This window comes from Aricia agestis, chromosome 14, assembly GCF_905147365.1.
Source record: "Aricia agestis chromosome 14, ilAriAges1.1, whole genome shotgun sequence".
Lineage (NCBI taxonomy): Eukaryota > Metazoa > Arthropoda > Insecta > Lepidoptera > Lycaenidae > Aricia > Aricia agestis.
The window spans coordinates 3,620,003-3,637,991 of record NC_056419.1 but is presented as its reverse complement, the minus strand read 5'-3'; the positions used below and the strand labels follow the sequence as shown (position 1 = coordinate 3,637,991).

At 37.1% G+C, this 17,989-nt stretch overlaps 1 protein-coding gene across 1 annotated transcript in view; it reads left to right on the top strand.

The window, feature by feature from the left end:
- LOC121733711 (structural maintenance of chromosomes protein 3) overlaps nt 1–17,989 on the top strand; it is a 32,849-nt gene that overhangs the window by 7,345 nt on the left and 7,515 nt on the right. The window contains exons 13-21 of the mRNA XM_042124057.1: nt 1,477–1,635; nt 2,737–2,895; nt 3,677–3,888; nt 4,469–4,631; nt 5,365–5,528; nt 6,072–6,279; nt 7,059–7,235; nt 9,229–9,365; nt 15,454–15,634. Coding sequence (XP_041979991.1) covers nt 1,477–1,635; nt 2,737–2,895; nt 3,677–3,888; nt 4,469–4,631; nt 5,365–5,528; nt 6,072–6,279; nt 7,059–7,235; nt 9,229–9,365; nt 15,454–15,634 — 1,560 coding nt within the window. The remainder of the gene's footprint in view (nt 1–1,476; nt 1,636–2,736; nt 2,896–3,676; nt 3,889–4,468; nt 4,632–5,364; nt 5,529–6,071; nt 6,280–7,058; nt 7,236–9,228; nt 9,366–15,453; nt 15,635–17,989) is intronic.

Below are 17,989 nucleotides of genomic sequence, written 5' to 3'. Positions count from 1 at the left end.
GGTACCACTTACCAGGGTTTTAAAAAGTTTTTAAATTTGACACAAATTTTGTTGACACCGCGCGCTATAAACTAAAGTCCACGCGGGCGAAGTCGCGGGCAACAGCTAGTATATATATAATATTATTATAATATTATTAAACATCATATTCTAACGTATTAAAAACTATAAACAAAAACATACTAACTAATAAGTATGATTAGTTCTATGTTACAATAAAGTAAAAAATAAAACGCCATCTGTTGAATCGTATTAGAACCAAAATGTTCATTCCATCGATATATTTCTGGATTTTTTATAATATTATACATAAAATATGTTTAAGATTTTTGAAATTTTATTTTAATACACATCCAAGACCCAGGAAAATTGAAAACTTTTTGTTCCGCCTGCGGGACTCGAACCCAGGACCCCCGGGATGAGCGCTGGCCACGCGCAATGCGAATTCATTTTCATCGAAATTTTCATGGAAATAAGATATTTTCCCACATCAAAATGTAGCCTATGTCCTTTCTCAGACTCTAGAATAACTGTATACAAAATTTCATTGCAATCGGTTCAGTAGTTTTGGCGTGAAAGCAAGACAGACAGACAGACAGAGATACTTTCGCATTTATAATATTAGTATAGTATGGATTATAATATTATTAAACATCATATTCTAACGTATTAAAAACTATAAACAAAAACATACTAACTAATAAGTATGATTAGTTCTATGTTACAATAAAGTAAAAAATAAAACGCCATCTGTTGAATCGTATTAGAACTAAAATGTTCATTCCATTGATATATTTCTGGATTTTTTATAATATTATACATAAAATATGTTTAAGATTTTTGAAATTTTATTTTAATACACATCCAAGACCCAGGAAAATTGAAAACTTTTTGTTCCGCCTGCGGGACTCGAACCCAGGACCCCCGGGATGAGCGCTGGCCACGCGCAATGCGAATTCATTTTCATCGAAATTTTCATGGAAATAAGATATTTTCCCACTTCAAAATGTAGCCTATGTCCTTTCTCAGACTCTAGAATAACTGTATACAAAATTTCATTGCAATCGGTTCAGTAGTTTTGGCGTGAAAGCAAGACAGACAGACAGACAGACAGACAGACAGACAGACAGAGATACTTTCGCATTTATAATATTAGTATAGATAACTGTGCAAAATTTCATTCACCTACGTTTCCCCATTTTTCGTCAAAAGGGACACAAAGTTTTTCTCTCGCGTATTAATATATAGATTATAGAAGTGACAATTATTGTCAACGGCTTTATTTCGTAAATTTGAGTATTAGTGTTTCGTAGCTATTGTCATATTTTAGTGTGCGAAAAGGAACCAAATTCAAAACGGTTGAAGTATGGGAGTTATGTTTCCTTAGTTTTTATTATTCGTAAAATTTTTCCTAATGTGCGTGGCCTATAGCTACATAAATATTGGATAATGCAAGATGATATTATACATTTTCAGGTGACAGCAGGCAACAGGTTATTCCATCACATAGTGGAATCAGACACGGTCGGTACCAAGATTCTGAAGGAGATGAACAGACAGAATCTACCCGGAGAGGTGACCTTCATGCCGCTTAATAGGTTGCAAGTGAGGGATATGGTGTACCCTAATGATAATGTAAGTGCAGTATATTTTTGGCTAGGTATTATAGCCTAATAAAGTTTACCCCTGCTAGCCTGTCTTAGTTAATTTTTATTGATGAAATGTGTTTTTTATTTTTCGTTTTTGCATGAAATATGAGAATGATATTTTAGCGAAGCAAGCAATAAATTGACTGTACACGAGAATGATAATTAATATTGATTGATTGTCAAACCAAATCAATATTTGGTTTGACAACATAGTTTTTTTCTGTGTAGTCGTGCTGTTACAGACCACAGTAGTTAAGGCCAGGGCAGACAATAACATGGACCCTTTCAACCGTTATCAAATGATTTATACAATATATTTTGGGCGAAGCGAAGTAACTGCTCTGTATAATTTTTTACGTTATATGAATATTTATAACTATATTATATTAATATATTATATCAAACTTTAAAATGAGTACTGAGTACCTAAGGCAGGGGTTCCCAAACTTATTTTGTCTGCTGCCCATTTTGAAAACAAATTATGCCTTAGTGTCCCCTTTGTTTCAATATAAAATGCATTCAGATAAAATAAATCATCCCCCAAGCCTCTACACAACGCCCCCATTTTTTTTTCTTGGTCCCAAACCAAATTATGTCTTGCCGTCCCCTTTGTTTCAATATAAAATTGAACCCTTTAGACCTTCAGCGCCCACAAGGGGGCGTTATCTCCCACTTTGGGAAAGGCTGACCTAAGGTCTCCTTAATAAATCTAAAAAATATTCACTATCTAAGAATATACGTGGGAGAGCCATGCTTCGGCACGAATGAGCCGGCTCGACCGGAGAAATACCACGCTCTCACAGAAAACCGGCGTGAAACAGTGTGTTTCGCCGAGTGAGTGAGTTTACCGGAGGCCCAATCCCCTACCCTATTCCCTTCCCTCCCCTCCCCTATTCCCTTCCCTTCCCGTCCCTACCCTCCCCTATTACCCTATTCCCTCTTAAAAGGCCGGCAACGCACCTGCAGCTCTTCGATGCTGCGAGTGTCCATAATGGGCGACGGAAGTTGCTTTCCATCAGGTGACCCGTTTGCTCGTTTGCCCCCTTATTTCATTTAAAAAAATATATATATAAAAATATCCTTTCAGAACGCCATAGCCATGGTACAGAAGCTAAAGTATGATCCGAAGTACGCTAAGGCCATGAAATATATCTTCGGCAAGACTCTTATCTGCAGGAACTTGGAATGCGCTACGGAGCTCGGCAAACAGTTCCATCTAGATTGTGTCACGTTGGAGGGAGATCAGGTGAGATATCCATACTAATATTATAAATACGAAATTATTTCTGTCTGTCACGTTTTCACGCCAAAACTACTGAACCGATTGTAGTTAAATTTTGGGGGCTTGAATAGCCCCCAAAATTTAACTACAATCGGTTGTTTTACGAAGCTTTGTTTGACATCAATTTTGTTTATTTAAAATAATGAAATATGCGTACCACGGGAGTAACTCTGTCGTGGAAACTTTGCAGTAATGTGAGCTACATTTAATCACGACATTCCCACGGAAACGGTAAATATTTAAAAGGTTACTAAGATGTGAACAGTATACTGCTCAAGTTTTTTTTGGGCATAAAAAGTCAAATAATCATGTTATTGTAATTGAGATAAACTACAAAGTAAATTTATTGGTTTATGTCTTCGATTTGTACTATTATACACAATAAATATATAAAAACACAACATTTATACGTGGGAAAGCCATGCTTCGGCACGAATGGGCCGGCCCGACCGGGGAAATACCACGTTCTCACAGAAAACCGGCGTGAAAGAGCGCTTGCGCTGTGTTTTGCCGAGTGAGTGACTTTACCGGAGGCCCAATCCCCTACCCTAATCCCTTCCCTACCCTCCCCTATTACCCTATTCCCTCTTAAAAGGCCGGCAACGCACCTGCAGCTCTTCTGATGCTGCGAGTGTCCATGGGCGACGGAAGTTGCTATCCATCAGGTGACCCGTTTGCTCGTTTGCCTTAATAAAAAAAACATATCTTCGGTAGATGTAAATATACTATATTTTTTCGTACACAGGTATCATCGAAAGGTTCCCTCACCGGTGGTTACTTCAACCAGTCCCGTTCGCGTCTCGAGATGCAGAAGACACGCTCAGAGCTCATGGAACAGATTGGCGCGTTGGAGCAGGAGTTGGGGGCGCTCAGACAGGAGCTGTCCAAGACGGAGAGTACCATCAACAGTATAGTGTCGGATATGCAACGGACGGAGACTAAACAGGGGAAGGCTAAGTGAGTACAATGCATTAATATAATAATTGAATGCATTGCCCGTAAAAGGGTCTATGTGCAAAAATGTATTACTGAGATATACCTAACTGTTTTCTTTTTGTTTATAAAGACTTTGGTCACTTGATTTGTCTTTATTGTTATGTAACTAAGTAAATAAAACCACCTTTATAACAAAAAATGATATTTATTATTTTAATTTTTTTTTATCTTTGTGTTTTAATTAGTCCACAAAAAAATGCATTTTGAGCATAATATATTAAATAGACCCTTTTACGGGCAACGCATTAAACTGTCGAAGGACATTGAGAAAGTCGCATTTTTTTGCCTACCATGTGTAATATAATATAATTTACGTGAATTGTGTAGTGCAAAATTTTAATTGGACGCTGTTAATAAATTATGTATCATCCCACAAAAAATTACGTATTAAGTTATGAATACAGTCATGTTCTTTAAATCATTTAGAACAAGACTGCATTCATATTTTTTTTTTTTATTGAAACGTTCCTTTCGAGATTCTGATGTTTACTGTTTTCACTGTCAATATTGCTATGAACTGTCTGTTCTATTTTCTTTTCAGGGACATATTCGACAAGGTCAAAGCCGATATCCGGCTAATGAAAGAAGAATTGGCTTCGATAGAGAGGTCTAGAGGACCAAAAGAGAGATCGCTAGCTCAGTGCAGATCCAGCTTAGAGGCTATGCAGGCTACTAAAGAGGGACTGGAGTCTGAGTTACACCAGGTAAATATTCATAATAAACCTGCATATTATTATTATTAGTTGTAGTAGAAGTAATAATACAAATATTAATGGCTCGATCGTGGGAATCGCAGACAGAATTTTCAATTGTTATGCGACAGCCGGCTGTCGCTTGGGGATTGATGGGTTAATAAATAATAAAAATATAAATTGTCTTCTAATACAATAATTAACCAACTCTGATTTTAACATCATTTTAACCAACTCTGAATCTACCCTTTTAAATTTAAATAGCGGAAACCGTATCGATTTATAAAAAACAATAGTTAATATCTGTGTTTGTTAACCTTAGGTTAAGGACAAGATTTGTAACAACTTCTGTTTTAAAAATAATACACTTGTTATTTTCCTTTAAAATCCATCTTTAAAGAAAAATAATTCACCAATCACAATACCTTCTCCTTCTGATATTTGATGTTTTTTTTACATACTTACTTACTCAATTTAGTCAGGGTTCCCTTGAACATTTTTTTTATGACTATCAAGCTAATTTTTTGTGAGTAGCTTCATTTTGATAAGACGAACAACATTTTTATCTTTCTATCTCTGTTAGCTAACACTTTCAAGGTTTTTCGCAACTAAAATTGTTGTTCGTCTCCTTAAAATGAAGCTACTTACAAAAAAATAGCTTGATAGTAATAAAAAAAGTTTGTTCTGGGGATCTCGGAATAGTTACATAGACTAGTCAAAAACCCTTAGAAACCTTTTTTTTCAGGAACTTATGGAGCAGCTATCCACAGCGGATCAGGGTAAAGTTGATGAACTAAACGATGCCATCCGCCGGCTCACACAAGAGAATAAGGAGGCTTTCAGCCAACGTATGAACTTAGAAGCGACTAAGAACAAACTGGAGAATCTACTCACTAATAACTTGATAAGGTATAAGTTACACGGAAATCATAAAATAATAATTGGTTGCTGTTAAGGAATTGTGTACTATCACAAAAAATATAATATGTATTGAGCTATGAATGCAGTCATGTTCTTAAAAAGATAATTTAAAACAAACTGCGTTCATAACTCAACAAAAAAAGTGGGTTAAAACACAAATGCTTAACAGCAACTATGTAAATATTAGATATCGATTACAATTTACACTCGACCATCTAGTGGAGTGTAATATAAGCCAGTTAATGAAACTTGAACAAATACAGGGTGTTTCAAAAGTGGTAAAGTAAACCGAAAGAGGGTAACACAGAAAAGACATTCTAAACAACTTTTGTTCTATGACTTTTGGAAATTCGCGAGAAAAAAATATTGTCCATAGCATAGAAACTTTGTGGGTCCCCTTTCGGCTTAGACCACTTTTTCACACACTTTGTCACAACACTTAAACCGTTTCGAGCTTGTAGTCAAAAATACAGAATTGAAAATCATCATGTACCCAACTTTAATAAGAAAGTAATATTTCGAATCTTTCAGACGTAAGGACGAGCTCGTCCAAGCCCTCCAGGAGATATCCGTTGAGGACCGGAAACGGAAGCTGGCCAACAGCAAAGGCGACCTCACTTCCACCGAGAAACGCATCAAACAACTCAACAAGGAGTTAGAGGAGGTGGAACGGAAGGTCCAAGCGGCGGTGAAGAATGAGAAGGCTCTAAAATTGGAGTTGGATAAGTGGCGGTCTAAGGTACTGTGTTTTTGGGCTATTTTGGTGCATATTTTGAGATTTTTAATGTCTAATTAGTTAAATAGTTATCTTAGGATAAATATTTTATGATAGATTTAATTTTTTTTTTTATGAAATAAGGGGGCAAACGAGCAAACGGGTCACCTGATGGAAAGCAACTTCCGTCGCCCATGGACACTCACAGCATCAGAAGAGCTGCAAGTGCGTTGCCGGCCTTTTAAGAGGGAATAGGGTAATAGGGGAGGGTAGGGAAGGGAATGGGATAGGGGATTGGGCCTCCGGTAAACTCACTCGGCGAAACACAGCGCAAGCGCTGTTTCACGCCGGTTTTCTGTGAGAACGTGGTATTTCTCCGGTCGAGCCGGCCCATTCGTGCCGAAGCATGGCTCTCCCACGTACTTAAATAGAAATAAAAAATATTTGCGTCTACCTCATGTGTCTATACATCACCCAAAGGTTTAGTTCTGAATCCTGCCAGGAAAAAGATACAGGCTAAAGGCTTTGAGCCCGTCTCTATACCTTGTTGTGTGCAAAAAGTATAATAAAAATAACAATGGTTACCGTTGGCCTATTTAGTTAGAACTGAGTAGTCTGTACTGAGTGTAAGTTTTATTCACTTACTTTTTACCATGATCTGAGTCAATGTCGATTTGTGCAGGATCGCGAAGACTTTTCTTACTATCTTTAACTGTGCATTTAAGTTTATACTTAGTCTACATACATAAATACATCTTGTAAATGTAAACCAAGTAAGTTTCATTAATAATTTCTAATTTCAGGAAAAAGAAGCCCAAGACAAAATGGAGGAAGACTCTAAAGGTTTAGAAAAGATGGCGTCCAAAGAAGTATTGTTGCAAGAAAAAATACAAGAATCGCTAGACAAAATAGCCGCGCTCGGCACACTGCCCAACGCGCCTGAATTGCATTCGAAGTATCAGAAACTATCGCTTAAACAGGTATAGAATTTTTAATTAAACAGTTTTCTAAGTTGCTAGGCCATGGATGTGTATTAAATATCACATTCATATAATAAAAATCTTAAATATATGTATAGTATAAAAGTATTAAATATATTTCCGTTGTCTGGTACCCGTAACACAAGTCCTTCAGGTACTTAGCACGGGGCCAGACTGACGTGGTGTGAAGCTTCCATAGATATTATATATAATTATATATTAACTTTTCTGATACATTTCAAAGTCGTTTGACAAACAAAGATAAAACATTGTGTAACATTAAGGCGCCAACCCACCGCGGCGCACGGAGAGGCTACGCACGTGCGTCAAGCTTCGCTTTCTAAGAAAAATTAAATTAATAAATTTAAAAAAAACTCCCGCCAAACAACTTTAAAAAGTAATGAAATAATATTAACTGCCTTTAAGTTCAAATAATTCCAAACTTGTGTAAAGTAATATTTTAGTCCATAATTGTTGTCACGGTGTGTCGGGGGACCGCAAAGTGAACTACAACCTACAGCCGCCAAGTCGCTGATTATCTCGATTCAGTTCGCTGTGAATTGATCCTTAAACTTGTTATGTGAAATCAAACATCTACATAAGCGGCCCCCCGACACACCTTAACAACAATTAAGGACTAAAATATTACTTTACACAAGTTAGGAATTATTGGAACTTAAAGGCAGTTAATATTATTTCATTACTTTTTAAAGTTGTTTGGCGGGAGTTTTTTTTAAATTTCTTAATTTAATTTTATTTCATACTTTTTAAACTTGTTGGTTTAAATAGTGCAGAATAATTCATATCAACACAATAATATTCTCATTATTACCATATTCTATCAATGTCCTTTTCGATGAGGCCGTTAATATGAGCCCAAACATGAAACCTCCACTTTGGGTTCATACGAAGCTCGGTTCCTATAGAATCTAGGTGATGCTGCAGCAGCAGCATGTAAATATTTACTGTTTATCTACTTCTTACTGGTTGTCGCAATTAAAATAAGCTCAAACACGAAACCTCTGCTCTAAGTTGGCGAAGAGTTGGATATCCTATTGATTACCAGGTGATGCTTGCAGCACCAGGTCAACTTTCCATTATAATGTGTATACGTATATTGTATATTCACAAATGTCACGAACCAGAATGAAATATAAAACTCATCAAACGACTACAAGTTGCCAACGGCCTTTCATGAACCAGATAAACCCTGATTGTTCAGCACTGAACAGGCTGATGATGATGAATAATCTGCGTACGATAATAATATGCTATCGTACATCGTACGTACGCACAAAATTATGGTATGTGTACGATAATTACTATCGTACGGTTCCGAACCCTGGCCGCGCGCCGATCACACGTTACCGACTTGTAACATCACGCTGTATTTATAAACAGTAGTATAAGAAAAACAATGACTGTCCTCTTCACGCTCATAAGATAGACCGCGCGTGAGAGAGACGGACAGACTTTTTATGATGCATATGTAGTACGACGTCACGCCACGTGCTTATTCACAGACACTACACAAGCGCAATGTTTAAATGTGTTGGTCGTGCCAGCTCTTGTTAACTGACCTGTATGCACGGCCTACGGGATACACGGAAGCGTGTACATAGGCAGTGGAAACGTTGACCCACGTAGTCAAAGAAATAAATCCGTGCACGTCCACGCGTGCGCGTGGCCGTGCACAGCGTGCGCCGCGGTGGGTTGGCGCCTTTAAACTCAATGCTATTAATGTATGCAAAGTTATTTTTACTATGGATAGTTAAGAAAATATCATATTAATATCTAGCTTAAAGTAGTACTAGAGAAGGGCTTTTTATCAGATTTTACAGTTAGCTCTGCTAGTCAACTTGCAGTATTCAATAAATAAATAACAAAACAGCCCTTTATTCTGCATAATAACAAATTTTGTGGTTATATTACATAGTAAGTAGTACACTAGTACAAAAATGCCATTATGTGTTAAAATGTCATTATTTTCCAGCTTTTCAAAGAACTCGAGAAGGCCAACCAACATCTAAAGAAGTATAATCACGTGAATAAGAAGGCGTTGGACCAGTTCATCAGTTTTTCAGAACAAAAAGAGAAGTTGTATAAGAGGAAAGAAGAATTGGATATAGGGTGAGTGTTATTTATTTGAATTAAATAGTTTTGATGAAAATAAGTTTCATAAAATACTTTACAATTGGCCCAACACATCGGCTATATAACATAACAAAATATGCTCGCAATTTTGTTCGCATAGCCATTGCTATGTTAATTTTCATTTGGCCGTGATAAAACTGTCCTATGGTATTTCCCAGAACTCAAGTTTCTCCGTACTAAATTCTATGTTCTATGTATATTCTATGTATTGATTTAACAGCGTTTATCGATTAGTGTGACGGGATGTGTGTATGTTGCGGAAAATTTACAAAACTGAATTATTGTAAATACTTATTGGTTTTGACAATGATTCTTGGAGATGTCGAAACCATCACAAGGATTTTTCTGATATAAATATTTAAGTGCATTCAGTGCATGCTTTTGTTTATAGTTTAAATTGGCAAACTTATAGAATGTTACTTAAGTCCGGTGGCCAGATAGAGAGAAACCACAGACAAAGATCAAGATAGATACCGCATGTGTATGTACTTCGCGTTCCCAAACGACGAGCAATACTCGTCTTTCGAAAGTCTTTTCTTTAGTCTGCTATCGGAATCGGACGTTAATCGGAATTTAAAAAATGCCTAAATGCCTAAAAGTGTCGTATTGAGCTGTAGAAATTCAAATAGAAACGTTGGCCTTGTTAATGGACACGTTTCTTATCATCGGTACGCACAGTGTACGGAGGAGACGAAAAATCGTAAATTTTCTTTTTTATTCAATTTTGAATAGGCATTAGTAAAATGAATGCGAGAGTAGAACACCCGCGTGTCAATTCGCAATAGTTTTGATGCTACGAGCTATCAAAATTTAGCGTTTCTATCGTCACGAAAAATTTTGGAGAAATATGGATTTTTCGCTTCCGGGCCGCAAAAAATCGCTAATCTTTGGTAGGTCGTAGCAACAAAACACACGACACACGGGTGTTCTACTCTCGTATTTATTATACTAATGCCTATTCAAAATTGAAGAAAATAGAAAATTTCCGATTTTTCGTCTCCTCCGTACACTGTGGTACGTCACAACTCATAGTAGAAAGTAAAAAAGTGGCACGCTCGTTTTCATACAATATATACATGGAGCGATATGCGGTATCTGTATTGATCTATATCTGTGAGAGAAACTCGTTCATTGACCAAATAGCTATGTTTGTCGTTTTCACACGCTCATGAAAATATTGGTTTCCGACCGAACTATAGGTTTATAAATACAATGTATACAATAAAGAATATTTATTATTATTATTTATATATTTCCGTCTTCAAACTTCCTTATGTCCTTTATAATAGTCTCGTAAACAGCAAACTTAGCCACATCGGCGTAAATATAATCGAAATGATTAAAGCCATCAATATAATATCTATCTCGGACATTCGGTAGCTTCTTGTACAAAGTTGCCACATCAGAGGCATCAGACAACCAATCGTTTTTGCTATAAAACAAAGATATAGGAGTATTGATGTTGGTCACATTGTAATCTGGAGGTGTCACTTGGCCATACTCTAGTAAGTTGTCCAAAACTCCATGATCATATCGACAGAATCTTCCAGAATCCATTAGTTGGAAATAATGTATTATTTGGAATATTGACGACTCGGTTGGAAAGTGTTTTAGTATAACCGGTAGAAATGTGGAATTTACTAAATTGTTGTCTGTCCCAATGAACATTTGGAAAGCATTTTCGCAGCTATTTGGTAGAAAATGGCAAAGAATTGAGAATACACTCCGTAAATACCTCGTACTTGGTAGAACGTTGATCGTTGGTAGCAAAATCTTTACCAGTTCGTTGTTTAGTAGTCTCAGTATAGGACTTTTGGTGTGTTCCATCCAAGCAACAGGAGATAATGCATACATCATTTTGACTTTAACATCTTGCGTAAAAGAGTTCATAACGAAGAAACTCGTAGTTCCTTGCGAATGTCCAATATAGTATACATCTTGATTCGTATGCTTTGTAATATAGTTTATCATTGCTGGCAAATCGTACAGACCAATTTCTTCCCAGGAAAACTTCCAATATTCAGTCTCCATAGAGTTCAGTACCGTATGTCCTATAGAGTATTTGTTACCTCTAGCGTTACCCATCCATACGTCGAAACCTTCATCGGCTAAAATATAAGCAAGAGCTTTTCTTGGACCTTGCAGCACCCAGCAATCAGAAGAATCTAGTAGACCATGCATTAGGAATACCACAGTAGAATTTTTTACCTTTGCTGGTATTCTATGAAAGTTTAACACATATCTGTCTTCAGTGATAACTCTATGGGTTTCTATGTCGTATCCATATTTCGCACCCAAATCTGTTATATTCATGTAAGCGTCTTCAGAAATCCCATTGTCTTTGCCATTCGATAGATTAATATCGAAAATGTTTACAACATCACTTATTATGTAACCAAAAGTCTTTTTATCCAATTCTAAAGTGTTCACCAAGGGCACTATAAGAAGTACACTAAGCACTAACATTATTTGAATACTGTAACAACGTACAGTTTTACTTATTTATAAATATTTGGGATTGTCATTAGTGATAATTGTGGCTGTTCTTAATTGCACTGCCCTTGGTTTAGTGTCCTAAATTACACCTTTACAACGGTGATTTCAGATTTGGAGTAATTAAACTTGTACAGATCCCATAGGGTTGAGGTAATCGAGAAAGTTTTTAATGCTTCAGTTTAATGCTTGGTATTAAAATTAATTGACATTACGTGGGAGAGATTATTGGCTATACGTGGGAGAGCCATGCTTCGGCACGAATGGGCCGGCTCGACCGGAGAAATACCACGTTCTCACAGAAAACCGGCGTGAAACAGCGCTTGCGCTGTGTTTCGCCGAGTGAGTGAGTTTACCAGAGGCCCAATCCCCTACCCTATTCCCTTCCCTACCCTCCCCTATTCCCTTCCCTTCCCTACCCTCCGATATTTCCTTCCCTTCCTTTCCCTACCCTCCCCTATTACCCTATTCCCTCTTAAAAGGCCGGCAACGCACCTGCAGCTCTTCTGATGCTGCGAGTGTCCATGGGCGACGGAAGTTGCTTTCCATCAGGTGACCTGTTTGCTCGTTTGCCCCCTTATTTCATAAAAAAATAATAATTCTTAACTGTTTTCTGGGAATCACAAAATACTAGATGACGCCCGCAACTCCGTTGCGCCAAAATTCGTTTATCGCGTGGGAACCGTACATTTTTCCGGGATTAAAAGTTTACTATGTCCTTTCTCGAGACTGAAAGTATCTCCATGCCAAATTTCAGCAAAATCGTTTCAGCGGTTCGCGTGTGAAGAGGTAACAGACAGACAGACGGACAGACAGACAGGTCTGACACACTTTCGCATTTATAATATTAGTATGGATTATAAACTTTAATTAATGTTTTAGATGGCTTTATTCTCTGCAATTTAAACAGAAAAGTAACAATGAATCCCTTACTAATAAAAAGATCCCACCAAAAACATTTTCATGTAAAAATGTTGCCAAGATGAGAACATAATAATTTTATAGTTCGTCGTATCAAAAAGTAGTGAGATCTCATGTAGAGCCAAGTTTCTAACCTTACATACTCAGCCCTAAATCTAAAAACCTTAATTTTACACTAAAGCGCGGCAAAATATTTGATAATAATATTATAATGTGTCACCCGCACGAGGAGAATCTAAAAACTCTACACATTAGTTAAAATCGGTGGTAATTAATTTTGTTTTTAGTATTTATACTAAAAACAAAATTAATTTTATATTTCGGGGGGGCTCTCATACAACAAACGTGATTTTTCGCTATGTTTTCCTCTTGATAATAATAGATGTCGCTGCTGGTCATCTACATCGCGATATAGCTTGCACAAACAGTTTCATATAGTTGTTAATGCACTCTAATCGACAAGAGATGTCACTGTTGGGCACCTACATCGCACTATCGATGACTCGAAGATGTTTGGTATAGCCGTTTAACTTTCAAAGCTACTTTTTTTTGTTTTTAACTAACCGTAAACCGATGTTGTTTGCATTAAAAATATATTTTAAGACCTACTATACTAATTATCCTAAAATTCCTAATCAATCTGTTTCAAGCTAAGTAAACTTGAAATAGATTGATAGTTAAGTAACTAATTATTATTATTATAATTAATGAAATATTCTTATTAATTAAATATTTGCAAATAAATGCTAAGACTACGACTATTCTTTGAACTTACGTACTTACGTACCCAAAGGGTAAAAACGGGATCCTATTACTAAGACTTCATTGTCTTTCCGTCTTTCCGTCTATCCGTCTGTCTGTCTGTCTGTCTCTAGGCTGTAACTCAAGAACGGTAAAAGGTAGAGAGTTGAAATTTTCACAAATTATGTATATCTATTGCCGCTGTAACAACAAATACTAAAAATAAAATAAAAGTAATATTAAAGGGGGGCTCCCATACAACAAACGCGATTTTTTGGCCTTTTTTGCTCTATATCAATAATAGCAACAGGTAGGTACTTGAATTTTTCTCAAGGTCCTTAGTTATATGTCTACTTTAATATTAAAATAAAATTAAAAATTAAGGGGGGCTCCCATACAAAAAACACAAATTTTTGCCTAATTTTGCTCTATAATTGTACGGATATAGGTTAAGTTGGGTTTGATAATTTTTTTGTTGTTTTAGTACTAATATCATGTTACATACCAAATTTCAGCTTTCCAAGACTTCAGGAAGTACCCTAACAGTTTTGATGATCGGTGAGTCAGTGACCAAATTGTGGGTTTTTGGACACCTATAAAATCTAAAGTATAATAGCTACGATATTCAAACTTTGCGCATTTAATAACTATACCCATGTCACTATATCTTAAAAATTTCAACTATCTGGCATTATTCAAACCAAAGTTACGAGGGTTCAAAAATACGACGAAACGTTTCGAGAAAAGGTAGGTAGTGCCCTTGCGCGCTTCGCTTGGCTCATCTTGGCGGGGGCACTCCCGTGCCCCCAGATTCAAGTATAAAGTTTCTGTACAGGCTAGGCTAAGTATATTAACTTTATTAATATACCTAGCGAAATAGAGCAACAATCTCCCTCTGTCAAACGAAACCGAAATTGATTTACAATGTACGTATACACTTACACAAGCATCTTTCTTAGAGATTAAATTATTGTCAACGTGCCGATAAGTGCCGACTGTACGTCAAAAAAGAGTTCTGCTGTCATGTATCACACGTCTCTTTTTACCTCGCAGTGTTACTGATAGTGACATCTCGCTTGCTCCGGCCTTTGTTTCTCTATTCCGCTAGGTATATTAACTTTATGGTTCATACACAGACATTATAATTTCACAATGTCTTGTCCTTTTCTGATGTCTGCCGGAAAATAATAAAACTTTTTATAACTAAAACGTCTGTAATCTGTATACAATATGCTTATATATATATATATATATATATATATATATATATATATATATATATATATATATATATATATATATATATATATATATATATATATATATATATATATATATATATATATATATAACTCAGTTGCGCTGAAATTCGTTTATCTATCAGGAACCGTGCATTTTTCTACAACAAAAACTATCCTCGAAGTATTTTCATACTAGATTTCATATTTTTTAAGTTTAAGCGTTAGGAGATAACAGACACACACAGTCACATTTACAATTCTTACTCAATTTTGATTTACTCGATTTCCATTGTACAATTGTATTTTTTTTTTAATGAAATAAGGGGGCAAACGAGCAAACGGGTCACCTGATGGAAAGCAACTTCCGTCGCCCATGGACACTCGCAGCATCAGAAGAGCTGCAGGTGCGTTGCCGGTCTTTTAAGAGGGAACAGGGTAATAGAGGAGGATAGGGATGGGAAGGGAAGGGAATAGGGGAGGGTAAGGAAGGGAATAAAAGGTAAGGGTAGGGGATTGGGCCTCCGGTAAACTCACTCACTCGGCGAAACACAGCGCAAGCGCTGTTTCACGCCGGTTTTCTGTGAGAACGTGGTATTTCTCCGGTCGAGCCGGCCCAGTCGTGCCGAAGCATGGTTCTCCCATGTCTATTTATTCGATTTCTATTCCAGTGGCGAGAAGATCCGCGAACTAATCGAGACGCTCGAGCATCGCAAACTGGAGGCTATCCAGTTCACGTTCAAGCAAGTGAGCAAGAACTTCACGGATGTATTTAAGAAGTTGGTGCCGCAGGGCCGCGGCAGCCTCATCATGAGAGTCGCCTCTGATGACGGTCAGGAAGTTAACGCTGAGGTAAGAAGGGTGTTTTGCTACGAATAATAAAAACTAAGGAAACGTAATTACCCCAACACTTCAACAGTTTTGAATTTGGTTCCTTTTCGCACACTAAAATATGGCAATAGCAACTAAACACTAACACTCTTTACGAAATAAAGCCCTTGACATTAATTGTCACTTCTATATTTACACAAAATTGTGTACCAAATACATGCATAAAGTATGCATGTATTCGGGTCACATTTTGTAGACTCGTGGACAATTTTTTTGACACAGTTACTCTTATTAGTTTTTATTATTCGTAGGTGTTTTGATTTTAAGATTGTATTTGCCACCAGCAGCCTTAGAGCCTGCCCGATGAGGCGTTTTACGCGAGAGTCCATACGCGCGGTTCAATTTCTATTGCATTCAGATACCGCGTTTTACGCGCGTTAGTACGCTGGCAGGGTTCCAACTTCCAGCCAGTTACAAACAAAGACTCGAAGTTATCACGCTCCATCGTTATCAAATACGTCCATTCGCAACGGACACGCGCGTAGTACTGGACGCTGCAATGACACCCAAGTATCTCGACTCGCGCGTCGCTCGCGCGTTAAACGGGCGTCTCGCTCATTGCACGCGTTTTACGTAAGGAATCGCGCGTAGGCATCTGAACGGGATATTATGTAGCTAGCGGAAATACTAGATCTCGGGTACACGCGAGTACGCGACTCGCGCGTTAAACGCCTCATTTGGACAGGCTCATTGCATGGCCATAGTAGTAATCAAGGATGTTGCGAATATCCGCATCCGAAAATGCGGAGCTTCCGCTAAGATTTGGACATCTGCATCTGCATTCGCACCCGCAATAAATTAATGCAGATTTTCATGCGGAACTAACCCGGCGAGAAGAACCGGCGTAAAAATCTCGCACGGAGCCCGGAGGACTGGATGTGAAATGTGAAGTTTTAATTCTTCATTTATATTAAGCTACGCGACATTTTAATGGTTGTTTTCCCGCAGTAAAACGATTTGTGAAGTTTTTTTATTCAAATCTCTACATATAAATAAAATTAGAGTGTCTGTTTGTAATATTAAAATAACCGTTTTTACTACATGCATATGAATATTTAGACGGTACTTACACCAAAATAACAATTTTTAGAATTTTTGTCTGTCTGTATGTCTGTCTGTTTGTTCCGGCTAATCTCCGAAATGGCTGGACCGATTTTGACGGGACTTTTATTAGCAGATAGCTGATGTAATAAGAAGTAACTTAGGCTACTTTTTAACCGACTTCCAAAAAGGAGGAGGACATATTTTTACTTTTTTATATTTTACCTATGTATTCTACATTTTGTTGACGCGGACGAAGTCGCGGGTAACAGCTAGTCATAAATAAAATTGGGTAATTGCCGCTCGTGCCTATCGGCATAAAGTTGCACGTGTCAACTTTATGCAAAATATTTTCAAAAAATTACTTGCATGATATTGATATTGTAGTACTATCGTCCAAGTGTAAATCGTTCTGCTGCGGGAAAACAACCACTAAAATTTTACGTTGTATACTACACTGGCTGACCCGGCAAACGTTGTTTTGCCATATAAATTATTTTAGTTTGTATCAATGTAAAAAGTAGATAAAAACCAATTCCCAGGTCTAACGAATGTAAGTATGTACACAATTTCTTTAAAACTGGTTGAGCCGTTTTGGAGGAGTTCGCGCACAAACACTGTTACACGAGAATTTTAGGTATTTATTAGCAACATCCGCATCCGCATTCGTGGATGTGCGCCTCTTAAAATCCGCATCTGCATTCGCATCCGCGGATGTGAAAAAAATCGGGATCCGCAACATCCCTGGTAGAAATGCAAAAGAATAGAAATACTGTGTTATACTATGATAAACTAAAGGTACCGTTCCCATCTTTACTGCGGCTTACCGCAACCGACAAAAGTTCAAATAAAATGCTATGCTATAGGAGCAGGCGCCGCTATGTAGCCTTAAGGTTAATTGAAACCGCTGCAACGCAACACGTAGATGCATCATGCAGTAAATTAGTGTGTAAATATCGTTAAGGTAAGAAATAACTCAAAATTTACCCAGCAGATTTATTAAAGAATAATTACAATTTTAGCCTTTGTCAAATATTTTAGTATACTCGAACTATCACAGTAAAAGGGTTCACCCAGTGTTTTGTATTTAATTATGAATTATGATGATAGATGTTATGGTTAGAAATGGCCATGGCTTGATGCTACAAAATACACTCAGTTAAGTCTGCATACACCACATATTTTTTTTAATAAATGCTACAAATTTAAATATAATATAGGTGTAAAGAAAACCCAGTGATAGAACTCTAGAGTTTGTAAGTGACTTTTACATAC